We start from the raw sequence: 27,068 nt of genomic DNA on the forward strand, positions 1-27,068 counted from the left end.
CAGGCAGATTCAAGATATAGAATTAAGAAGAATTTCACTTGAAAATAATAAGAATGACACAGGATAGTTTAGAGTGAAGCTCTGAATATGAGTGCAAAAGTATATTAGTTCCTATACTTCATACATATCAGTACTCAACTACCAATCTGTTTTTATTTTACATAATCAACAAAATCAATGTGCCAGTGTAAAATAGCCAAAAGCACGAAACCAGTTCTTCCGTGTTATGTTTCTATTCGAGGCAGTCTATTTTTGTGCATCCAACCAAGTTTGTATCACTTTTCATTCTAGGTAAATTCACTTGACTTCTGATAGTCCTCTTCACAGATCTGTAAAAAGCACTTTATATTAGAACTTTGTTCTAATACAGGAATTCTCTTTCTTGTCCTAGTTACAGTAGAAACAAATATAGTAATATTTGAAAATTAACTTCCTTCAGCAGCCAGCAGATGGAGCTGTTGAAAAATGCTGCCGTTACTTTAAAAAACAAAACAAAAACTAATTTTACTGAAATAAAACCAGTTTTCAGTTCAGTCACTCAGTCGTGTCCAGCTCTTTGCGACCCCATGAACCGCAGTACGCCAGGCCTCCCTGTCCATCACCAACTCCCAGAGTTTACTCAAACTCAGGTTCATTGAGTTGGTAATGCCATCCAACCATCTGGTCCTGTCGTCCCCTTCTCCTCCTGCCTTCAATGTTTCCCAGTATCAGGGTCTTTTCAAATGAGTCAGCTCTTCGCATCAGGTGGCCAAAGTATGGGAGTTTCAGCTTCAACATCAGTCCTTCCAATGAATATTCAGAACTGATTTCCTTTAGGATGGATTGGTTGAGAGTCCAGGGGACACTCCAGAGTCTTCTCCAACACCACAGTTGAAAAGCATCAATTCTTCCGTGCTCAGCTTTCTTTATAGCTCAACTCTCGCATCCACACATGACTACTGGAAAAACCATAGCTTTGACTAGATGAACCTTTGTTGGCAAAGTAATGTCTCTGCTTTTCAATATGCTGTCTAGGTTGGTCATAACTTTTCTTCCAAGTAGCAAACATCTTTTAATTTCATGGCTGCAGTCACCATCTGCAGTGATTTTGGAGCCCAAAAAACTATATTTTTGATGTGTAAATAATGAGTTTATGGTAAAGAAATCTGAAAATGCAGTAAAGATTAAAATGAAAAAGAAATGAATCATAATCATGGCACCAGATGAAGTTACTTTTAATGCTTTTAATATATTCTATTCATATATTATATATGTTACAAAATATAATTTTATATTTTATAACATAATTATATTATATATATTATATATAATATAATTATGTTATAAGATATAATTTCATATGTATTATATGTATATATAATGAATTTATTTTATATTTTATATATATTTTATAAATTTAATATATCAAGCATACATTTATAATGTTTTATAATCTGCCATCTCTCCTTGAAAACCTCAGATATTTGCTTATACAGAAATCTCCAGGGATAATATTTAAAATATATGCAACTATACAGGACAGGCAAGGATCAGTCAGACAGATACAAGCTGTAACTTGAGCAAGATGCTGAATACTCCCTGCTGTGCCAGGCATTCACCCTCTAGTTGAGGATAGTGGGTAAAGTCTGCAGGGTGACAGGGAGGGGCTGGAGTACCCAAGGAGGAAGGAGAATACTCAAGGTGCCAGGAATGTGACCATATAACAACCTTATAGAAGTATTTTACTGATACAGCCACAGCATGGCACAACAGCTGAACTATCAGCTCTAAAACATTTGGCAAAATATACAGATCGTCCCCAACCTATGGTTCAACTTATGATATTGAGTTTGAATCTAATGGTGTGGGTACAGTACTCTCGGGGTGCTCTGCAGTGGAGGCAGGCCATAGTCATATGATCATGAGGATAAATAACCTATATACTTACAATCATTCTGGACCCATACGACCATTCTTTTTTTCACTTTCAGTACAGTACTTAATAAATTACAGGAGATATTCAACACTCTATTATAAGGTAGGCCTTGTGTTAGATTTATTTTGCCCAACTGTAGGCTAATGTAAGTGTTCTGAGCACATTTAAGGTAAGTTAAGCTAAGCTGTGATGTTCCAAAGGTTCAGTTCAGTTCAGTCGCTCAGTCATATCCGACTCTTGCGACCCCATGGACGGCAGCACGCCAGGCCTCCCTGTCCATCACCAACTCCCGGAATTGACCCAAACTCATGTCCATTGAGTCACTGAAGCCTTCCAACCATCTCATCCTCTGTCGTCCCCTTCTCCTCCCATCTTCAATCTTTCCCAGCATCAGGGTCTTTCAAATGAGTCAGTTCTTCGCATCAGGTGGCCAAAGTATTGGAGTTTCGGCTTTAGCATCAGTCCTTCCAGTGAATATTCAGGACTGATCTCCTTTAGGATGGACTGGTTGGATCTCCTTGTAGTCCAAGGGGTTCTCTAAAGTCTTCTCCAGGCTAGGGGTATTAAATTCATTTTCGACTTACTGATCTTTTCAACTAACAATTGGTTTATCAGGCTGAAACCCCACTGGAAGTTGAGGAAGATATGTACAAGAATACACAAACTTAGAGGACTTCTAGGAAGGAGTCTGAGTAGCTTGGGAACAGTGGTGGAAGAGAAATATATCACTACATTCCCTTTGGTACCATAATTGTGTATTTAACGTTAAAAAGATGTTTAAATAAAGTATCGTGAAAAACTTTTAGGTGAATAAATATGCACTTATATCATTACTTTAGTGACCATATACCACTATTTCCTATGTAGCTATACCATAATTTACTTAATGAACCTCTATTGTTGAACAGTTCAGTAATGAATTGTAACATAAAATATGTTTAAATTCATGCATTCACAATATATTTTTAAAATAAAAACACTTAGTCACTGCTGGAGGTTGCTAATGAACCAACTCATTATTTTGAAATCTAGCAAATAAAGAGGAAGAATCCGTCATTTAACCTGCCTGTTGTGTATAAACTATAGCAGTGGTTAATCAAATAGTTTTCTGTGAACAGAAGTAATCCAGCTAATAAATGAAGAAGGAATGACAGAACTAGCATATCATCATATTTTGAAATCAAAATGAAAATAATAGATCCAGACACTGAACAAATACCTGCTAACATCACCTAGAAAGACAACTGAACATTAGATGCTCCCTGACTGAAAACGTTAACTGTACCTATTCAGAAATATTGCTGAATAACCCAACCTGAATCTGATCAAGTCTCTAGGTGCAAGGACCAGTTTACAAGAAATATGGAGGGACATAACATGGTTTCTTAAATTCCAAGGGTTAACACCCAAACCAGAGGAAACAAAAACAAACAAATGGGACTACAACAAACCAAAAAGCTTCTGCACAGTAAAGGAAACCATTAACAAAATGAGAAGAGCAATCTACAGAAAGGGAGAAAATATCTGCAAGTCATATATCTGAAAAAGGATTAATATCCAAAATATATAAGGAACTCAGGCAACTAAATAGCAAAAAAAAAAAAAAAAACACCTGATTATAAAATATGCAGACGAACTGAATAGACATTTTTCCAAAGAAGATATACATGTGGGCAATAGGTACATGAAAAGATGCTCAACATCCCTAATCATTAAGGAACTACAAATCAAAAACACAATGAGATAACATCTCACACTTGTCAGAATGGATGTAAATAGCATGTTGGCAAGGATGTGGAGAAAGGAGCATCCTTTTGCACCACTGGTGCTAATGTAAACTGGTAAAGCTATTATAGCAAAAAATATGGAACTTCCTTTAAAAATTAAAAATAGAACTTCCATAAGATCCAGCAATTTCATTTCTGGGTATTTGTCCAAAGAAACAAAAACACCAACTTGAAAAGATATATGCAGCCCTGTGTTCACTGCAGCATTATTTACAATAGCCAAGATACAGAAGCAACTTCAGCGTCCATCAATAGATGAATGGATAAATAGTACATGGTTCATATATATACTATGGGATATCATTCAGCCATAAAAATAATGAAACCTTGTCATTTGCAACAACACAGATAGACCTTGAGAGGAAAGGACAAATACCATATGATCTCACTTTTACATGGAATCCAAAACAAAACAAACAAAAAAGCTCCTAAACACAGAGAATAGATTGGGACTGCCAGGGGTAGGGATTATAGGGGAAGGTGAAACGGTAAAGAGGGTCAAGGGTACAAACTCCCAATTGTAAAATAAGTTATGCGGATATAATGTATAGTTGATAATACTATATTGCACATTTGAAAGTTCCTGATAAATTTTAAAAGTTCTCATCACAAGAAAAAAATTCTGTAACTATTTATGATGATAGATGTTAAATGAATTAACTGTGGTGACCATCTTGTAATACATACAAATATAGAATTGTTGTATTATCCACCTGAAACTAATATAATGCTGTATGACAATTACACCTCAATAAGAATATAAATTAAAAAAATAAATTCCAAGGGAGAATAAATGAGAGATGAAAAGGGAACCTAATACTAAAAGAGGTTAACTGAACGTTGTGGTATGTGGACCTACTTGCATTCAGATTCAAGAAAATAAACTGTAAAAAGTAATTATAACATTTATGATACATTTGGAAATTATAAAACTGAATATTTAATATTATTGCTTATTTTTAGGTATAATAAATTAATGGTATAATGGTGATATTAAAAAATTTAACTGATACAAAGTGTTCTGTTTCTTGATTAATTACCCAGTGTGTTTAGTTTGTAAAAATTTGCTAAGCAGCACCTGATTAAAAAATGGACCAAAGAATTTTATATAGATGACACATAAGCACAGGGAAAGATATTCCACATCGTATGTCATCAAGGAAGTGCAAATTAAAACAACAATAGGGTATCACTACACACTTTTTGCAATAGCTAAAATCCAAAATACTGACGACACTAACGGAGAAGGCGATGGCACCCCACTCCAGTCCTCTTGCCTGGAGAATCCCATGGACGGAGAAGCCTGGTAGGCTGCAGTCCATGGGGTCGCTAAGAGTCGGGCATGACTGAGCAACTTCACTTTCACTTTTCACTTTCATGCATTGGAGAAGGAGATGGCAACCCACTCCAGTGTTCTTGCCTGGAGAATCCCAGGGACGGGGGAGCCTGGTGAGGCTGCCGTCTATGGGGTCGCACAGAGTCGGACACGACTGAAGTGACTTAGCAGCAGCAGCAGCAGACAACACTAAATGCTAACAGGTAGCAGGGAACAAGAACTCTCCTTCATTGCTGGCTGGAATGCAAAAATGGTATGTTACTTCGGAAGACAGTTTGGCAGTTTCTTACAAAACTAAACATATTTTTACCATACCCTATAGCAATCCCACTCCTTGGACTTACTTAAGGGAGTTGAAAATTCATGAAAACCTGACAAATGTTTTATAATGGGAACCAAGGCAGTTCCCTGATCTTGGAGGTTTTAGGATTCCACTAGACTCAAGGCAATGGCACAATCTCTTTTCTGATGTCTTACCTATGCTGTTCACAGAGTCAGTCCCTTCCACCCTCTGATGATAAAGAAGACAATGCTTTCAGAGGAGCTCTTCCTCTTAAGTGTCATTCGAATGAGAATTTTAAAAGCAAGAAAAAAGATTGATAATAATCTTTCAGTCAGTTCAGTCTTTCAGTCGTGTCTGACTCTTTGCAATCCCATGGACTGCAGCACGCCAGGCTTCCCTGTCCATCACCAACTCCCGGAGCTTACTCAAACTCACGTCCATCGAGTTGGTGATGCCATCCAGTCATCTCATCCTCTGTCATCCCCTTCTCCTCCCACCTTCAATCTTTCCCTAATAATCTTTAGTGAAAATGAAAGTAAGAATTATCATTTGACCAAAAGGCAAGCTATTGCAAGTCTCCTTCCTCCCACTATTGGACACCATAAAAAGGGCTGGCTTCATGGATGTGGAGCCTGCACAGCAGTACAGGGACCTGTGCTCAGAAGGACTGGTACTTCATTTAATGCTCTGCTGTCTTGAATTATCTTGATTCTTTAACAAGGGGCCCTGCATTTTCATTTCGAGCTGGGCCCCACAAACCATGTCACCGGTCCTGCCCATGAGCTTTCTGCAGGTAACTCTCAGCCTCCTTGGCTGCCACTGGTCTGTCCCAGGTTCCCTTTGGGCCCTGCCGAGGACAGAAGTGCCAGTCAGTGCCAACCAACCCATTCTATCCATTGGCATCAGAAAGTGAAACTCCTCAATCCCCTCTTCCTCCTAGACAAGTACACAAGTGCCTTTTGTTTATGGATTTTTCTGTTTACAAGGGAAACAGAATTACCAAAGGGACCACTCCAGAGGTTTCAGTTACACAGTGCCATAGTGATGGCCCGTGTGTCTGCAGTTACAGTGTCCCTTCTGCAGTGGTCACAGGATTAGCTCAAGTGACTGTGAGTGATAGTTGTTCAGTTGTGTCCGACTCTTGGCCACCCCGTGGACTGTAGCCCAGCAGGCTCCTCTGTCCATGGGATTCTCCAGGCAAGAATACTGCAGTGGGTTGCCATTTCCTTCTTCAAGGATTCAGTTCAGTTCAGTTCAGTCACTCAGTTGTGTCCGACTCTTTGCAACCCCATGAACCGCAGCACGCCAGGCCTCCCTGTCCATCACCAACTCCCGGAGTTCACCCAAACCCATGTCCATCGAGTCGGTGATGCCATCCAACCATCTCATCCTCTGTCGTCCCATTCTCCTCCTGCTCTCAATCTTTCCCAACATCAGGGTCTTTTCAAAAGAATCAGCTCTTCCCATCAGGTGGCCAAAGGATTGGAGTTTCAGCTTCAACATCAGTCCTTCCAATGAACACCTGGGACTGATCTCCTTTAGGATGGACTGGTTGGATCTCTTGCAGTCCAAGGGACTCTAAATACCACTCTCCAATACCACAGTTCAAAAGCATCAATTTTTCGGTGCTCAGCTTTCTTCACAGTCCAACTCTCACATCCATATATGACCACTGGAAAAATGGGACCTTTGTTGGCAAAGTAATGTCTCTGCTTTTTAATATGCTATCTAGGTTGGTCATAATTATCCTTCCAAGGAGTAACCATCTTTTAATTTCATGGCTGCAATCACCATCTGCAGTGATTTTGGAGCCCAAAAGAAGATCTCTCTAAATTGATGTAAAAATGATATCCAGAAGATATTGTAGCTGAAAAAAAAAATTGAAAACTGCATATATGGTATGTTCACTTTGGAGTAAGAAAAGAGAAATAAGAAAACATACATATGTCTGCTTATTTTTTGCAAAAAGAGACATAAGGAGGATATATCAGAAAACAAGAAAATTGTATATATATAAAAGGTTGTAGGAAAAAGTGTTTAAGAGAGAGGGAAGAGAGTGATATTTCTCTGAATATACCCTTTTGGATGGTTTACACTTTGGGAAACATATTATTCTACATATTTCAAAAGTAAAATGAAATCATCAGTAATGGAAGGAAAAATAAACCAAAACTGGAAATAGAAAAAAAATAAACTCAGGTGAATTTCAAATAACTAACATAAACCCATGGAAATGTAATAGGGTAGTGCAAGAGAAGTAATTCAAGTTATTTTTGTACCTAGTATTTTGACTTTCAACCCTCAATCTACAGAAGAAAAACTACAACCAAGGCTTGAACCCTTTTTAGTAGGTTTGCTTAGGTAAATATGTGAATTTAGCAATTCTGATGTGTAATGCAGGATTATGTGTAATGCAGGATTTTATGTGTAATGCAGGATTAGGAAAATGTACTATGAGGAAACAAGGTTCTCGCAGTTGAAGAAGGCAGACACAAATATGAAACGGGGACGGCAACAAAAAACACTATAAAGCTACTATACATAGAATGGATAACAACAAGGTCTTACTATATAGCGCAGGAAACTATATTAAATATCCTGTGATAAACCATAATGGAAAAAAATATAAAAAATGTATTATACATAAAAATGAATCTCTTTGCCATATAGCATAAATTAACACAACACTGTAAATCAGTTATACCTTAATAAAAAATTTTTAAGAGAACATTGTGGAATTATATTGGAATTTTAAGTATCAATATTTATGTTTTCTTAAATAATAAAAAAAGAAATCTGTTGCCCTCTCCCCACTTTCTGTCTACTGAGATGACCTGAAAGCAGTAATACTCTAGTATCAATAAGCACTCTTAGGGCCAAGGTCTTAGCTTCTAAATACCATTCTCCAAGGGGGGTCGGGCAGGGAAGAAACCAAGATTTGGAGAAATTTTTGATTCCAGATCATGAGTAATGAATGAAGCCTGGAAAATCCTGTGCCACAAGATAAGGAAGTACTCAATGTGCAGGTCAAAAGGAGTCAACCCAAAGCTGGGCAAACCTCAGGTAATTTGAGCATCAAAATAAATAAGGATGGGGACTTTCCTGGTGGTCCAGTGGTTAAGAATTTGCCTTTCAAGGCAGGGGATGATGGTTCAATCCCTGGTCAGGGAACTAAGATCCACATGCCAGAACTGAGTCCTAGCACCACAGTGAAGATCCAGTGTGACAAAATAAATAAATAAGGAAAGGAGAGAAGAGACAAGTCTCCTATGTAGAAGAATTCACAGTAAATTACTTAAATACTCTAATGAATGGAGAGCACTCCAGAAATGTGTGCTGTGCACAATGACTTCCTTCCACGGAGTATGGCAGGGCAAGCAGGGGAAAAAGAGTAACTTTACAGTGAAGAAACCTGACCAACACTACTCTGTTGATCAACATATACAATCACAAACTATGTTGGTAGTATGTACACCTGTTATAATGTTATGAAAATGACACTTTACCTCTGTGGTCTCCCTCTCAAAAACCCATAATTCCAGTCTAATCATGAGAAAAGAATCATATAAGTTCTAATATAAGAGCATCCTACAAGGTTCCTGACTCGTTTTCCTTAAAATTGCCAACGTCATCAAAACCAAGTGGAGTGTGAGAAACCGTCACAGGAGGAGACTAAGGAGAAATGACAACCCCATGTAATATTGCATCCTGGATGGAACCCTGGGACACAAAGGACGTTAGTGAAAGACTAAGGAAAAACGATGGTCTGTCCTTGACATTAGTTTATCAATATTGGTTCATTAATTGTAATGATGTACTATAATACTGTATATATATATACACACACAAAATATATATAAAATACTATAATCCTGAAAGAGATTAGTAACAGGGGAAACTGTATGTGAGGTGAATGGGATACATGGAAACTCTGTACTATCTACTCAATTTTTCTCTGAGACTAAAACTGTCCTAAAAATGGGACTATTATAAACTAATAAACAAATAAGAACAGCAATGGACTCTAACTTCTTGAACAAAAAGGAACATGTAAATTCATACTGATAGGAAGTAAGGGGGATTTTCCTTTTAGTACCATCAAAACTTTCTTTTTAGTAGATCAAACCAGTCAATCTTAAGGAAAATCAACCTTGACTACTTCTTGGAAGGACTGATGCTGAAGCTGAAACTCCAATATTCATTGGAAAAGTCCATGAAGTTGGCAAAGATCGCAGGCAGAAGGAGAAGAGGGCCTTCAGAGGATGAGATGGCTGGATGTCAACACCCTTGCAATGGACATGAACTTAGACAAACTTCAGGAAATGGTGAGGGACAGGGAGGCCTGGAATGTGGCAGTCCTTAGGATCACTAAGTGTTGGACATGATTGGACTGAACAGCAACAAGCATGAAAACTAATAAATGTGGTGGAGTTGAAGGAGGTAGGGGGAAATAAACACAACTAACATTGTAAAGAGCAGTTGCAGTAAGAATCATAAATGAAGGCAAAATCTTTAAGGTAGAGTTTGATTAGGAGTGAGACATTTTCTTGGTCTCAAAGTATTTTTTCACAGATTGCTTAAGGGATGAAAGCAGAGGAAAACCAAGTGAAGAAACTACAACACCTTGATCCGGTGATAAAAATTAATACCACCTTATAGTGGATAGACAGACATTCTGTGCCTCCAGATGTACCATCCCGAGGAAGAACACAACTTCACCCATGTGGTTGTTTCCACCAAGGATGCATCACTTCAGTTCAGTTCAGTTCAGTCACTCAGTCGTGTCCGACTCTTCGCGACCCCATGAATCGCAGCACGCCAGGTCTCCCTGTCTATCACCATCTCCCGGAGTTCACTCAAACTCACGTCCATTGAGTCGGTGATGCCATCCAGTCATGTCATCCTCTATCGTCCCCTTCTCCTCCTGCCCCCAATCCCTCCCAGCATCAGAGTCTTTTCCAATGAGTCAGCTCTTCACAGGATGTGGCCAAAGTACTGGAGTTTCAGCTTTAGCATCATTCCTTCCAAAGAACACCCAGGGCTCATCTCCTTTAGAATGGACTGGTTGGATCTCCTTGCAGTCCAAGGGACTCTCAAGAGTCTTCTCCAACACCACAGTTCCAAAAGCATCAATTCTTTGGCACTCAGCTTTCTTCACAGTCCAACTCTCACATCCATACATGACCACTGGAAAAACCATAGCCTTGACTATACGGACCTTTGTTGGCAAAGTAATGTCTCTGCTTTTCAATATGCTATCTAGGTTGGTCATAACTCTTCTTCCAAGGAGTAAGTGTCTTTTAATTTCATGGCTACAGTCACCATCTGCAGTGATTTTGGAGCCCAGAAAAATAAAATCTGACACTGTTTCCACTGTTTCCCCATCTATTTGCCATGAAGTGATAGGACCAGATGCCATGATCTTCGTTTTCTGAATGTTGAGGTTTAAGCCAACTTTTTCACTCTCCTCTTTCACTTTCATCAAGAGGCTTTTTAGTTTAATTTGAATCTAATCACGAGGAAACATTATAAAGGTCGACGTGAGAATTTCAATTTGAGGATGAGTCTGTCGCTGTAAGAGGATGGATTGCTCTTGGTGAGCCCTCTTGGTCATAAGGCTGTTAAATAATCCAATGCAAACATTAGAGACTGTGATTTTAACTACTATATTTATAAATTAATACGCTATGGCAACGGGTTTCCTTACATATGTATTTAAATACGTGTGACTACTACTACTAAGTTGCTTCAGTCGTGTCCGACTCTGTGCAGCCCCACAGACGGCAGCCCACCAGGCTCCACCATCCCTGGGATTCCCCAGGCAAGAACACTGGAGTGGGTTGCCATTTCCTTCTCCAATGCATGAAAGTGAAAAGTCAAAGTGAAGTCGCTCAGTCGTGTCCGACTCTTTGCGACCCCAGGGACTGCAGCCTACCAGGCTCCTCTGTCCATGGGATTTTCCAGGCAGGAGTACTGGAGTGGGTTGCCATTGCCTTCTCCGCAAAATATGTGTGAAGAGATAAGCAATTTCTCTGCAGGTGAAGGAGTGGGTCTAGAGAGAGTGGGGAGACGGTGGGAAGAGAAAAGGGGCCCTGAGCAGAGGACTGCCAATTGTTCGGTTTGTGGTTATTTCTAAATTTAACAAACACTTACATAGCACTTACTTTTACCAAGCCCAGTTCTAAGCGCTTTCCACAAGTTGACTTTTAACGAGAAGGCTCAGAAAATGGTCTTCAGTTCCCAAAACAAAATACAGTTATGACATTTTAAGTTATTTTATCACAAGTACTTTTATCTGTTATCAAGGCTCAGCTGCAGTGATTCTCTTCTTGGACAGAAAAACATGAACCTAGTCATTGACTGGTTTTTCGTAGAAACGTTAGTAAGCCTAGTTGGCGAGGTGAAATGTTAAGACCCCTTTGAAAAGTTTTTGAGTATCCCTAAAAGCCTTATTTTGCGGAGAAGGAAATGGCAACCCACTCCAGTGTTCTTGCCTGGAGAATCCCATGGACGGAGAAGCCTGGTAGGCTGCAGTCCATGGGGTCGCAGAGTCGGACACGACTGAAGCGACTTAGTAAAAGCCTGTACTCAGAACAGCTTATGTATCTGTTTTGGATGTCAGGCACTCACAGTGTCTTTTCATTTAGGGGTGAACACCAGACCAGGTCGATGCCTGTTTTAGCCGAAGTTGTTATATCTAAACAACGTCCCGCCTCCAATCTAAGAACTTCTTCCGGCCTTCGCTTTTTGTCCTCAGCGCGTATGTGAAGCAATGCATTCTGGGAGACGTTGAGATTTCCAGGCTGGGTGTGAATTCCGGACTTCGTTTCCCACAATGCCTTGGCGCGAATTCGTAATTCCTGCCGGGGTAACTGTGAGGTGGTCGCCATCTTGCGTACGGAGTGGCGGCTTGTTTCTCGGTTCCTGAGGTCCCGGCTTTCAGTCCCACCCGGTATCTGTTTGGGGAAGGTCTCCGTGCTTCTTTCACCTACTGTTTTGAGGTCAATGCAGAACTGTGGTATAAGGTGAGTAAACAGACCATTTTAAGCGAGGTGGGGTTGTGGTGGGGAGGTTTTTCAGTTTCTTTCTTCTTCCTTCAGTGGCTTGGCTTCTCGCCGGCGCTTGACTGAACCCTTTAGGTTAGCCGTAAACAGAAGCCGGGAGTGAACCTTTGGGTCTCGGAGCTCTTTGGAATTCCTAGACAGAACCTGAACGTGTCTCCTTTGGGACAGAGAAATTGGGTGAAGCGCTTTTGCCCGGGCTGCCCTGTTTGGAGGTCAGGAGGCCTTAGGGTTAAGGTTGTGTATAGGCCTCTCTCCTTTCTCTTCCCTAGGACTTTTTTGCTGTTTGTAATGAGGAAATGAGAACCTGAGAAGCGGCCTAGGAGGGGCCTGTTTCTAGGAGGTTGGCGTTCTCTTCAGGTGTATTTTCTTTCAGTCCCCTTGGGGCCGTCCTGTCCCACTCGTGTTTTTGCCCTTTCCTTTGCTTTCGTATTAGAGAAAGGAAGACCAGAGAGCGGGCGGAATGAAGTATTGATCAAAACAGGCTTTTAAATTGTACTGTTGAGGGTCCCCAAAATTTTTTAAGGGAAGCAGAGTTTATTTATCTACGAGATCGACGAACCATCTGGAAAAGATGAGGGCTTTGATTTGGGGAGTTGCCAGATTTCTAAACATCACATATTTGTCATTCTCAGGACAACTTAAGTTACTGTTTTTTCCTTTAAAATTAATACACACACTTGGGGACACTTTTACTCTCCTCGCAAGAATAGGGCCTATAAAGACTGACATTTCAGTTAATCTGACGTTTGATTGCTAACACTTGTGGTTGTGTGAGGCTTGCTAAGGACCTAGTGGTTTTAAACAGGAAGACATTTATGATACCGTTTATTACAGCCAGTTTGGATCTGTGTCATTTTGGTTGGCACACTTACTCTCCTTTTTAGTATACGATTGTATATCTGTGTCATTGAAATGTGTATTACTGATTGAGCTTTCCAAGCTTGCTTAAGTTTTTGCTTATGTTCTTGAATTCAGAAATACATGAGTTAGATTAAATAGGAGATATAACTTTCTTTAAAAAAGGATGTTTATTTACCTTCAGTGAAACTCCTGCTTTAAATCACAATGTCATAGCAGTAGTACAGGGTTATAAAATTTCAACTTTAAAATTTTCGTGTTTTGTGAAAATGGTTTTTAAATGCTTATATCAAATTGTTTTTTTCTATTGTTTCTGAGGAAATTTTTGTTTAGGTTTTTAAAGTATTAGTTGTGTGATTTTCTCCTCAGATGCCTTATGGTGAAGTTGAAGCTAAATCCATGGGACATGAGGAAGAACTACTAAGTGAACCATGCTCCAAGAAATTGAAGTCTACTGAAGAGGCATATGTTTTCCCCTATCATGGTAGTGGTAATTTTTACAGAAAGCAAGAGAAAACTGGAAGTGATTGGACCCCTGTAACCATCACTAATGTTAGAGGACGTAGTTATCCTCAGGAGAACAAAACCCAAACTACAGATTTGCTGAAACCTGCGCATGATGGGATGCCTAGCGACAGACCAGATGTTATTGAGTCTGTTGATTCACAAGTTGTACAGGATATGCATCCTCCATTGGTATCCACAGATGATGAGATATATAGCACAAGTAAAGCATTTATAGGACCCATTTACAAACCCCCTGAGGAAAAAAAATGTAATGACAGGAGGAATCAAGCAGACACTATCAATGGTAGAGATGGCAAAAGAAAACAAAAGAAACAGAAATTTAACTCCAAAAAATCAGAGATTGACAATGAATTGTTCCAGTTTTACAAAGAAATTGAAGAGCTTGAAAATGAAAAAGATGATTCAGAAAGTAGTTGTAAGGAACCTGAACTCTCTGAGAAACAACTCATTGCATATTATCAGAGCCCTAATAATGATCTGTTAAAATCTGAAGAAGAAAAGAAAAAATATCTTAGTAATGGCCTTCAACCACATTGTGGTTATCAACAGTGGGTGGGGAATGAGCCAGGTAAATACCCTTGTAATGGACAAATGATACCTACATTTTGTGACGATTCATTTACTTCCTTCAGGCATGAGTGGCAAGCAATGGATTCTTTTGTAGTACCACAAGACCCTCATCTTCCCAGTTTTAACTATCACTTAAATATTGAAAGATTCAGTGTTCCACCAAATCCACCGTCAAATGTTTTCCATTCCCAGGATGACTTTGAGATGCAGAATGGATATTTTATAAATAGTTGTCATGCTAACTGGGATGGTTTGACTTTTGATGAGAACAATGAATATACTGACTGCAGTGATATCACCAGTAGTGATCATCCCTCTAGAAATGACTACAGTGTGCAAGATGGGTATGCGAGTAATGGTTTCTGTGAAACCAGTGAAGGATACTGGAAAGATCCTTCTGTGGAGGAGTGTGATGGAACAGACAGGTTTATAAACCAGCAGTTTGAAGAGGAAAAGTTACATAAATTGCAGAAGTTACTTATTCTTTTAAGAGGTTTGCCTGGTTCTGGGAAAACGACATTGTCTCGGTAAGTAAAGGATACCAAGTGAATACTTGGTAATTTATTGCTTTAAGATCATGATAGTTGTAATCAATGGCAAATGCTTTTATGTGTCTTGTAAAAAATCTTTAATTTGTTATACTTGAGAATGGCATATGATGGTAAATATTTTAAAAGATGTTTTCTGATAGAGGAAAGGAGAATTGACATATATATTCTTATTAAGATCCTGTTAAGGACTTTAAAAATAGATTCACCATGTGAAATAATGGCTGTGATGAAAGCAAATGCTATTTGAGAACTGTGCTGCCCTTCAAGTCAGCTATTCAAGAAGAGTTGGATTCATGGATAGAAAACTTGAGCTTTGACTCAGTTATTTCAGTTTGTGACCTTGGACAGGTTTCACCTTTAATGAATAATACTTATTTTTCTGGAATTATTATGAGAAGCAAGTGAGATAACCCAAGGAGAGGAATTTTGCACTTGTTTTAAGAACTGTGTTGTGTTCGTACCATTGTTGATGGAGGGAACCTTTTTGCAGTTTCTTTAAGAGTTTGAAGTGAGCAATATCTGAAATTAGTGAAGTTAGAACTGATGATGTTTTATTGTGTGGTGAAATGTTTCAAATTCCTATCTTTGTTTACATTTTTAAAGTATTGATGCAGTCAAACACATTTGTGCAGCTATGAAAAACAGTACAGTTTCTTTGTAGTTTATATAGGATGATTCGAGGTTTATGCTAGATAAGAGGGAAAAGAGTTTATTTGATGTCTTTGTGTGATGATAAAAAAGTCCAAGGAACTATTTTGTAAATGGTTTATATTTATTTGCAAGACAGTCTAAAAAACGTACACAGTATTTCTTCAGAAGCAAGAAATTAGAGAAAGATTTAAGTTATATAGACATTACAAGCTAGATTGTAAACTGTTATTTTGTGAATGAATTTTAAGTCTGCATTTTGATTCCTTTTTAGTGAAAATTTTGTGGAGAAAATGATATTTCAACCCTTCTTTAGAAAGGATAGAAATTAAGAATGAAGTCTGAAAAACATGGGCGTTCTTCTAGATTTGGAATATCAGAAAAGAGATGGTTGGAAATTGGATGAAGGCATCTTCTGGTGAGGGCCTCTGATATAGAATGTAAAAAAGAAGGATTAGGTTTGGAACAACATATTGGAGTGTGTGGAAACTGAAAAAGAGTCAAGTGTAGTGGCAATTCAGTAGAAGTTCAAGGAGACGTAATTGTAGTGGGAGATGAGAGGTGATTATATTTAATATGTTGTTCAGTCACTAAGTCATGTCTGACTCTTTGCGACCCCATGTATATTTCTTTATTTGAGAAATTAGGTGTAATAAGAATGGAAGTTACAGTCACAACTACCATTTATGTTACTGTTTTTAGGTTATAGAGTACTTGCGTATATAACCATCTTGGAAGATGAATTAGCCTTTTCACTTTTTAGAAGCAGCAGAGGCTAATAAAAAATGAGTTCAGGTTAAAGGACTTGGTAGAAGTTATAAAAACTGATAAGAGATCAAAGTTGGGATGTAAATGAGACTGTGTATCTTACCTAATCCTTCACTTTAATATCTATCACATGGGTTGCTCTATACCCGACTCCTGGCTTTGAATAGCTTGGTTAAAGAGGCAGAAGTATCTCTTTTAGGTCAGCACTTTTTGAATGAAGTAGGAATGGTTATTTGGGATTGGATATGAAGCCACATATTCTCTAGTGAGGAATGGTTTCATGTAGGATTTAGCTTTTCAAATGAGCTTTGAAAAAAGGAGTAAAGATTTGGAGGATCAGAGTTGAACTGATTTGGGGCACTAAATTAAAATATAACATTGTTTAGTATTGATATGTGGTAATGAGTTATAGTGAGTTAGATAAATTTCAAATTCTTTGGGGATAGTATTCAAGTCCCTTTCTTCCTTTAGTCCTTACCTACCTCTTTATCTTCATATCCTTGTGCACTTGAACTAGTACCCTGCCCTCCACTGCAGGTGACATAATATGTGTCCTTTCATTTTTCTCAGGATTTTACTTATTTAGAGGTTTTCTTAATTGCCTCCACTTTTGATGTTTTGGTTTCTCATCTCAACCCTCAAGACAGCATTATCTTTATTTACTGATAACTGACCTAAAAGCCAACTTGATTACAAGTCGCAGAGGCTTATTGTTTACCACAACTTCATGAACAGATTTTGATGAAACCAGTCTTAACATTAAATTTGAATACAAGTACAGACTTTAAATATTTACAAATAAGCCTGTGCAAACCAGTTCACACAACTTCTGTAAGTATGACAAGGTGCCAGCTCTTTGTCCTCTTAGGTAAACTGACGGCCTTTTGATGAAAGGTTCATTTGAGGCAGAATTCAACAATATTCTAGAGGTAGAATTTTGTTGCTGTTGCAGTTGGCAATCAGCCAAACTGAATCCTTTGGTTCCATGATTGGTCTCAAGACCATTTAGGGATCAAGTTTGGGGTATCATTCTTAGGGGTGTGGGCTAAAGATTTTGCTAGGTTCTTATACTGTGTTCTTGGAAGGAGGAGGCATAAATGAAAATTACTTCAGCAAATCCCCATTCCTTTATGCTACAGATTTCACCAGAGTATTATCAGAAGCAGTAATTTCATCATATTAGCAAAATGTCTGGAGTTGATCAGGAGTAAAAGGTAGTTGAAGCACTTGTCAGAAAGAGAAAGTCCTACTCTGCTGGCTTTGGTGATGAAGGGACCATGAGTCAAGATGGATATGTAGGTTGCTTTTAAAGGAATGCTAGCCTGACCACAACTGATATTAACCTAATGAAACTGATTTCAGACTTCTGACTTTCAGAACAGTCGAATAATAAACCTGTGTTGTTTTTAGCCACCAAGTTTGTGATAATTTGTTATAGCAGCCATAGAACACAACAGTTTGAAGAGAGGAAGAGATTTCTTTTTTCCTTCCTTCTGTTGGAAGAGCTCTCAGTTTAAACTCCAAAGGAAAGATTGACTTTTTCTTATGTAGAGTAATTTTCTTCTTTCAAGGAGTATTTGGAGAATGAAGTGTCCCAGTAGTCTTGGGCCAGAGGGTATGCAAGGCCACTCAGTACATAAGGAGGTAAAGAATTCATGCAGTATCAGTTTTACTCAAGAGGTTTTTTTTTAATCACTTCTATTTTATGATGTGTTATAGAAAACATATAGTTTTTAGAAATTAAAAAAAAAGCAGGAAAATTACAGTGATTCTATATATAGTAGACCATTTTGGGGAGTAGGACTCTCAAAATGACGTTTAAAGAATACAGCTCACTTGTTACTCAAGTGAAAGATTGTAAGTACAGAGTAAATTTTTTATCTATGGTTGTGTTACAAAGTTCCCTGAAGCTGACTTGTTAAAGCAATAAACATTTATTGTCTCACAGTTTCTGAAAGACAGGAATCTGGATGCCTCTTTTTCAAGGTCTCTAATGATGCTGTGATCACCATGTTGCCTTGGGCTGTGTTTTGGTCTGAAGGCTTGTCTTGGGGGAAGACCTGCATGGAATCTCTCTCAGAATTGTTGAAAAGACTCATTTCCTTGTGAGCTATTGGATTGAAGGCCTCAGTTTCTTGCTATCTGTAGGCTGTAAGGTCTCCTCAGTTGAGGGGATTGTCCAAGGGTGTGGACACCAGGAGGCAGGGATGTTGTGAGCTATTGGTTTTGGCTCTTCCACCATTGTTTATGTGATTTTGGTGGCCTGATTTCTGAAATTATTTTCATCTCTGAATTTGTTTAATACCACGTTGGCAAGGTTGTTGTGAGGATTAAATGGAATCATAGAGGTATATATATAAAATGCTTGGCACATACTAGGTCCTCAGAAAGATAGCTATTTTGAAAAAATATGAATCAAGTGGCCAGTGGGACCACATCTGAAGTTTTTATTGTATACTTGATTTCTCAAGTCTAAATTTTGGCATTCTGAGAATCCATTTTAGTACCTGTCGTAACTTGGGGGGGGTTCTAATAGAATCTGACTAAGAATTTTGAAAATACTGATAGTCTTAAATAATTTACTTTTGGTTCAGATGGTTGATATAACATTAGATATATCTAGATTGATAAAGGTATTTTTGAGATAATTCAGGGAATTTTGAAACTATGCATGAGCAGTCTAGGAGGAAAAAGTCTCCCCAAGCTAAAATTATTTGCTGCTGTTATGATTTATACACCTAAGATATTCTTCATTGAGATTTGCTCATGTTTGATGTTGACATGGTTTAATGATATAAATTGATTTACTATCCCTTCTCTCCCCACTTTTTTTTTTTTTTTTTTTTGGAAGAGGTTAAGCATCTCTTGGGTACAGAAGATCCTATACTCTTGTAGTATGGTATTATTAAACCTAGAGGATCATCTGCTAGTAAAGTAGTAGAACAGAGGGGAAAAAAAAAGAAACATATATGTTATCTAGGAAAGATAGTATCAGGTTTCTGGTACTTTGAAACATAACTAGGCATCATCTAGTTGATTATGATCAAAATATTTTTAGACAATTGAGCTTTGGTTTGGAATGCTAATATTGTGGCATTTTTTGTCACTTATAAACAAACAGGATGCCAAATGTGTTAGATGGTATATTTTGGGAAAATCATGGCCAGTTAAAAGAGAAATCCAGCTTTATCCTCAAACAATTTAAACCATTTACTTTTTTTTAAGATTTATTTTTTAATTGAAGGATAATTGCTTTACAGAGTTGTGTTGGTTTCTGCCAACTTCAACATGATAAACCATTTACTTTGGTTTGTTTAAAGTAATTTGAATCAGAATTCTATAAGTGGAAGTATACAGTACATTTTTAACATTTATATAATTTTATTTTTATATAAAATATATGCAGTTTTATCTGAGGAAAGGAGAGATGTTTGTTATTTTAATAGTTGAAATTCTTTGTTACTTTTATTAGGAAGTATTCTTGAATCATCCCAGGACAATATCATTCCTCCCAGCACCTTCTACTCCCTTCTCCTCCTCAAAAAGAGATTATAGAATTACATATGCTCAGTTGCTTCAGTCCACTCCATGAACTGTGACCTGCCAGAGGGACAGAATCCCTGTCCACGGGATTCTCCAGGCATGAATACTGGAGTGGGTTGCCATGCCCTCCAGAGGATCTTCTGACCCAGGGATGGACCACATCTCTTAAGTCTCCTGCATTGGCAGGCAACCTCTACCACTAGCGCCGCCTCGGAAGCCCAATACAATGATAATCCAACTGCCTAATGGTTGAAGGAGGGGAGATAAAGTGAAAGTTGCCTCAGTTGTGTCTGACTCTTTGTGACTGTACAGTCCATGGAATCCAGGCCAGAATACTAGAGTGGGTAGCCTATCCCTTCTCCAGGTGATCTTCATGACCCAGGAATCAACCAGGGTCTCCTGCATTGCAGGCGGATTTTTTGTTATTGTTGGATCCAAATTGTTCCTACTGTCTTTTCCCTTTTCTCAGCACATCTCCAATCTCTTTCATGAGTCGCTGGTTATGGGAATTCTCTTACACTGAACACTTGTGAATCTCTTTGTGCTTAGAAGTTAAAGGTAGTAAATCGTGAGAACAGACCTTGATTACCACTGACTTGTTCTGAGAGTGTGTTCTTTGTTCAGTATTTAGTAGTTAATTTCATTTAGTAATTTAATCTCTTAAAAATTAAAAACATGATTATACTCTGGAGGATCATTGACTGTTTCACAGCCTTAAACCGCAAGTCCCACTTTCAGGTCATGCATGTTTGTGCTTTATAGAAATAGTATATCAAAGCCATCAAAACTTACCTTGATCCAAATGTAGTTTTCCCCAGATGAATTGCTTCCTTAAGCTTGCTTGTCTTAGGTTACCTATTGTGTTAAATTTAGGCAATTTTAGGCACCAAATACAAATTGACTAAAGTTAAAACATGGAAAGTTGACATCATTTTGAATTGGAGAATGTTTTTAAAAGTTGCAATATAAAAAAAAAAAAACTTGCAATATAGAAGCCACTTTAAATAGTTTTTATTACTGGCCATTATTATGTAGATTTAAGTGTGAAATGATATTTGGAATCTGAAAGCTTTTTAAGGTTCAACTCTTGTGCTGTTCTGCCTGCAATATATTTACAAATATGTACCAGCTATTCATTTAATAATCTTTCCTATGTGGCTTATTTCTGATGGTTATAGATTTTATAAATGGCACCTTTATGATTTCTTTTATTAACAGAATTCTGCTTGGTCAGAGTCGTGATGGCATTGTGTTCAGCACTGATGACTATTTTCACCATCAAGATGGGTACAGGTATAATGTTAATCAACTTGGTGATGCCCATGACTGGAACCAGAACAGAGGTTTGTTTTGGGCCAAGTCTCCTGGGATAGAATATTTGACTAGGAGTCACAATACTTGAATTTTTATTCTTGACTTTTTTTTCTTTTTACCAACTGGATGACTTTGACAAGCCATCAAAAGAGCTTTGAGACCCAGTTTTTCATCTCTTAGAAGCAGTGATAATTATACTTACTCTACCTGATAGAGGTGAAAATCAGAGAATGTAGTTAGAATATTTTTTAAACTGTAGATAGTGTACATAAGCCAGTACAATAGAAGTATAGGATGTTTTGATATACTGCTTTATACCTCATGAACAAATTCAGAAAACCTCTGATATTACCTCATAAACAAATTTAGAAAACTTTGATATTTTTGTTATGTGTTACCAAAAGTTATTTCCTTGAGTAATGCTAATATTTTCTAAGGCTTAATGTCCATGAATATTAAACATTTTTTTCACTGATACAAAAAAATTACTTAATACACTTTTTAGAGGCACATGGGTCAATTTGCTTTAATTTTGGAATAGTAGTTATTAACCTTGGCTGAACATTTGAATCACTTGGGGATTTTTTTTTGTTGTTGTTAAACTCATGCCCAAGTGTTAGCCTCAGAGATTCTGGTTTAGTTAGTCTGACATCCTCGTGTGCTCATTCACTTCAGTCATGTCCAATTCTTTACGACCCTGTGGACTGCCAGGCTCCTCTGCCCATGGGATTCTCCAGGCAAGAATGCTGGAGTGGGTTGCCATGTCCTTCTTCAGAGGATCTTCCTGACTCAGGGATCGAACCTGCGTCTTCCCAGGCTCCTGCATTGCAGGTGGATTCTTCAACCACTGAGCCATTGGGGAAGCCCTTGGTTGGTCTGGAGTGGATCTAAATATTAGTGTTTTTTTTTTTTTTTTTTTTTTTTAAGTTTCCTGGATATTCTCATGTTACAGTCAGAATTGAAAACTATTAATCTAGAACTGTGTAGGTACATGCTTACACTATAATCTGATTTCTTTTTTAAAAGATTAAGAATGCATTGATGATGAAACATTATTTAAACCTGGAGTAGAGCGATTACAGTGAACAGCCTATTTGCTTCCTTGTGGTAGTCATTTAACTTGTAGGATTTATTTGTTTCAACCTTTTTTTCTTTGTAAGTAAATGGTTGTCCCATTTTTAGTGATGCTAAGATCAGTAGCTTCAGACGAACAGTCTGCTCCCTGTTTTATTCAAGAATGAATTGTTTCCTTAATCAGTTATTTCATTAAAGTTGCAAAATGATTTTTTTTAGGTCTGTCATTCCTTCTGTGTTCAGTGGCTAGAATTCTTCTGTAATGAGGAACGTCCTGTTACCTAGAACTAGCAACTAGTGTTACCCTGAAGTACAGTATGTACCGGAAAAAGCAGCATAAATGCTTTTCTTTCTAATTCTCAATTTTCAAAGTAAGGAATTTCAGTGAGGATATTTTTGAATAAAAAGTTTAAATGTCGGATAAGTTTGATTTTAAGACTATTTTCTAGTATTGATTCTAGGATTTCTCCAAATATTTATTTTAGAAAAAAAAATTTTTTAATTAATTCTTTTTTATTTTTTAAACTGCTGCGGTGTTACTACCCAAGTCAAATAAGGATCATACTGGCAGTTCCCAAAATGCTTAGAGTTATTGGCCCAGAGTTAAGAGGAACAGAAGTAGATGATAAGGGGAATGAGGCAGTATATCTTTGGTGAACTGGAAAGTTTGTGTGGGACATTTTTTTTCTTTCTCCAATACTAGACTATTTTATTAAAATGTTTGTGCTGTGTGAATTATACTTGCTGAACATATTGGTGTCTAGATAAACCACTGGTTTTATTAGTATAGTAAGTGTGGACTTTTCCAAGGTAATTTTTAACCCCTTTCAAGGTAATGATAACTGGCAATAGCTGGACATTTTGAAAGTTGTGAGCATTACGTTTAATTTACACACATTTATTGAATACTTTTAAATGCCAGTCATTATTCTGGGAATATCAGTCTGCCTCATGTTTATTAGAAGGATCTAAATTCATCTTTAACTGCTTATAAATTTAAAATATCTCCAAGATGTCATTATTCTCTTTCTTAGAGTATGGTGGTTAATTTATTTGAGAAAATGACTCTCTTTATTTGAGTATTTAGGCATTGGTTTCTCAGGACCTTTATTTTCCTGGAGTGCACTGGAATGTGGTATTGGATGATAATTATTCATGGAAAGAGAATAATATCTCCATTCCTGCAAATCAGAGATTTATTTGGTTAATAAGCTCCTTTTGTAGAATTTGACTCCTTAGAGGTGTAAGCCTGTCTATCAGACATTAGGAGAATTACTTTAATATTTTTTTTAAAAAATGAAAGTATGATCAATGTTCAGGGTGAAGCAGTGGGAATTGATAGCATCTTGGTATCCTGTTTGTGACCCAAGTTGTAACTTTCTTTTAACATTTAGAGACGTCGTCTCCCAAATATGTATTTACATTCCACATTAGTCATTATTACTTAGCCTTTAAAATTCTATCTTCCCTTAGACATCTGTATAAATGTTTTCATTATGTGAAACTTAGTGGTTTGAATTCTAAATCTCAGCAAAACTTACATATCATTGCATTTTGCCTCAGCCTTTTAAATTTTATAGTGGGGAGAAGGAAATGGCAACCCACCCTAGTATTCTTGCCTGGGAAATCCCATGTACAGGGGAGGCTGGCAGGCTATAGTCCATGGGGTCTCAAAAGAGTTGGACGTGACTTAGCCACTAAACAACAACAACCATCCATCCATAGCCCCACCTGTTAGAGGTAATTTGTGTTACTCTTTTGTAGTGATGCTAAATAACCTGTTTGTTAACATGTAAATTCAAAGCACTAACTGATTTGCTCTTGGAGCATCTGAAGCTTCCTGTCTGAGGAATTCTCAGGTTTCTCTAGGAAGAGGCATGATACATGAATCTGGAACAATAGCCAAGTCAAGAGGTCCCCCGAGGGCCAAGGTCAGAGAGGTCAGAACCATGAGAGGGTGATCCTTGAGCAGACGCCCAGGATGGAGACAGAGCCAAAGGGTGGACACCACCCCTCCTCCAGCTGTGGCCACTGCAGGAAGGTTTCTGAGAGGCACAGGTCCACTAGCCTCCTCCCCATCCAAGTGACTGCTCTTTTGCTGCTTTCTGTGAGAACAGTCTTAAATGGAGTCTCTCTCATAAATGATGGAACTCTGTAAAATAAAATAAATTTTATAGTGGGCTCTTAATTGTCTTGCCTGTCATTAACAGGAATCACTGTGAAATAGTTCTCACCTCATATGGGAATCAACGGGTAGGGACAGGGAGATATAGTTTGAAAAGTTCTGTTGTAGCTCAGCTCCCAATTTCAGAAATCATTGTCCTAAGAAATATCCACAAAGTCAGTTGAACTGTGGAATTTAGCTGCTTAGGATGTAAGTAGTGATAAATCCATAGCACTTTTTTTTTTTTTTTTTTTTTACCTAAGTCTCTTATTTCAAAAGAATTACTGGGAATTTTACCTATAGAAGACAACTTTTGGTGTCTTAGTAACTTTTCACGTTTATATTTTGCCCAAAATGAAATCAGTTACATATTATCTTGTAAATTGCCATTTTCTGTTAAAACTCTCCATCGTTCCATATCATTAAATGTTTGTCTCTTTTCATACTCAGACCATATTCAGATGACACTTGTCCCTACATTTTCTGTAAATGAAAGCTCTAGACTGAAGTCTTCATTAGCTGTAAGTTCAACAGAATATTTCCCCTAAAATGTCCTTTACAGCTAGTTTTTCAAAACCAGCATTTGGTCTGAAGAAAACCCATTACATGGGTTTATGTCTCTTAATTCCACTTAATCTAGCAGAGTCCTTTTATTTCCATGCACTGACTCTAGAGATTGCACAGTTTTGTTTTTAAATACAAGGATGTAGAGAATTGCTTAATGAATGTTTACATTTTATTTTATATATTTTTATCTAATAGTTCTGTTTTTTTTGTTTTTTTAATTTATTTTTTATTTCAGCAAAGCAAGCTATCAATCAGGGGAGATCGCCAGTCATAATAGACAACACTAATACACAAGCTTGGGAAATGAAACCATATGTGGAAATGGTAAATATGAGATATGAGAGAGTTTTTCTATTCTTTTCAGCTTTTTTCATATTCTGAAGTTTCAGTTACTTTGATGTTTACTATTAAAACATTTGTCCTTGTTCTCTAAAGAGGTGTGTCCATTTGCTTAATTTTTTAAAAATTGAGAATGGTGCTTATTAAGCAATATGTTCATCTTGTTAGTTTTGCCTGGACTTGAGAATAGTGATTGGAATTTGACTGTTAAGTAGCCTTAAAATTTTTATAAACCATATTATTTTAAAGGTAAATTTGTCTTGGTTGAGCAAATTGAGAAGTATTGTCTAAGTGAAATTTGTATCTGTCTTCCATCTTTTTACTTTAAGAAGTATTCTCTGGGTTTTTGTTTTCTTCCTTTCTTTTGTGTAGGCCATAGGAAAAGGATACAGAGTAGAGTTTCATGAACCTGAAACTTGGTGGAAATTTGATCCTGAAGAATTAGAAAAGTAAGGCACTCAAAAAATTTTTAATCTCATCTTTTTTTTTTCTTTTCTCCTTTTCATGATCAATTTCTTTACTAGCTTTTGTTTGTTAAATCTTTGATACCTATGAATAGGGACTAATACTACTACTACTCACTTTCTATTAAGAGAAGCATTGACTTAAATGCAACTTGTTTGAGGCTCTTTGCAGTATTAAATTTCCTTAAATGTTCTTTGTTAAGTGTGTTTGTTACTTCTTACCTGACTTCCTGCATTGGTTGCCAGTTTATTGAACGCTAGTGGAGATCCAGAAAACAGAGAAAAACTAGGACTTTCCCTTCGGCTTTTTCGCTAGGCCACTTCTCTGCGTTGCCTTTCCAACTTCATCTCTTTCCCATTTAGATCCCCTCACCTATTTACCTGATGCTTTTCTCTTTACTGCAATGTATCCATTATCCTATAGCCAAGATCCAGGGAATCAGTGTATTTAAGAATTCAGTTTTTTTTTTTTTTTCTTCCAATTTTAGAAAGGTAATACAGAGCCTGTACCTAATTGTTAGCACTCCTAGCAAGAGTTTGGGGCAGCATGGCATAATCAAACATCTCAGTGTTTCTGCAGCAGATTGTGAATGATCAGTCTATTCAGTTGAGAAAAATTTACATGGTTTAATGTTCTGAGTAGATCATGCTGCCATATGAGTCAACAGAAAACTGAATTTTCAGAGTATTTTAGATTTCAGGATTTGTGAGGGATTGTGGTCTTGTATTATTTTCAACCCTGATCTTCCATTTGTGTTTACCTTTATCCATTTTCCCTGGGTTTCCTGACAGTAAATCATTTTTCCTTTCTTCATTTTCACTCCTCCCACCCCATCTTTGGTGACAACTTTTAACTCACATACCTTACAGTTTACCCATTAAAAGTGTACAATTCAGTGGTTTTCAGTATATTCACAGAGTTATGCAACCATCACCTCTCTTTTTAAGACCATTTTTTTCTCCCACGTTTCCCTCTTCTGCTTAAAACTGTTATTCTGTATATGGTGTTCAACTGCTTTCTTTCCTCCTTGCCTTTTATTCCTTTTGTATCTTTGAATTTTTATTCCTTTGGTTATCTGTCTTTACCTTTCTAATTTGCATGCCAAATCAAATTTATGAAGGTTAAACTGGTAGATATTATTAATATCTGGTATTCTTTGCTTGCCCTCTGTGTGATTATTGCTCCTCAGGTAGAAAGAAGAGAGAGTTTAAAAACTAAAGATACTTGGCTTATGTTGAATAAGTGAGTTAATGAAATTGTTGTACAGTTAGGCTTTATTTGCATTTGAGACTGT

General features: G+C 37.4%; 1 protein-coding gene across 16 annotated transcripts in view; it reads left to right on the plus strand.

Moving 5' to 3' along the window:
- The first annotated feature begins 12,147 nt into the window (after positions 1-12,147).
- N4BP2L2 (NEDD4 binding protein 2 like 2) overlaps positions 12,148-27,068 on the plus strand; it is a 62,141-nt gene continuing 47,220 nt past the window's right edge. For 4 of the 16 annotated variants that reach the window (XM_055542414.1, XM_055542415.1, XM_055542413.1 and 1 more), the window contains exons 1-5: positions 12,148-12,346; positions 13,613-14,868; positions 21,070-21,194; positions 25,206-25,294; positions 25,682-25,758. In XM_055542414.1, coding sequence (XP_055398389.1) covers positions 13,613-14,868; positions 21,070-21,194; positions 25,206-25,294; positions 25,682-25,758 — 1,547 coding nt within the window. In that variant the 5' untranslated portion in view covers positions 12,148-12,346. Of the gene's footprint in view, positions 12,347-13,612; positions 14,869-21,069; positions 21,195-24,853; positions 24,925-25,205; positions 25,295-25,681; positions 25,759-27,068 lie in introns of those variants that run through there. The other 12 variants (XM_055542419.1, XM_055542418.1, XM_055542426.1 and 9 more) reach the window with 10 other exon arrangements.

The sequence above is a fragment of the Bubalus kerabau genome, chromosome 12 (assembly GCF_029407905.1).
Source record: "Bubalus kerabau isolate K-KA32 ecotype Philippines breed swamp buffalo chromosome 12, PCC_UOA_SB_1v2, whole genome shotgun sequence".
Lineage (NCBI taxonomy): Eukaryota > Metazoa > Chordata > Mammalia > Artiodactyla > Bovidae > Bubalus > Bubalus kerabau.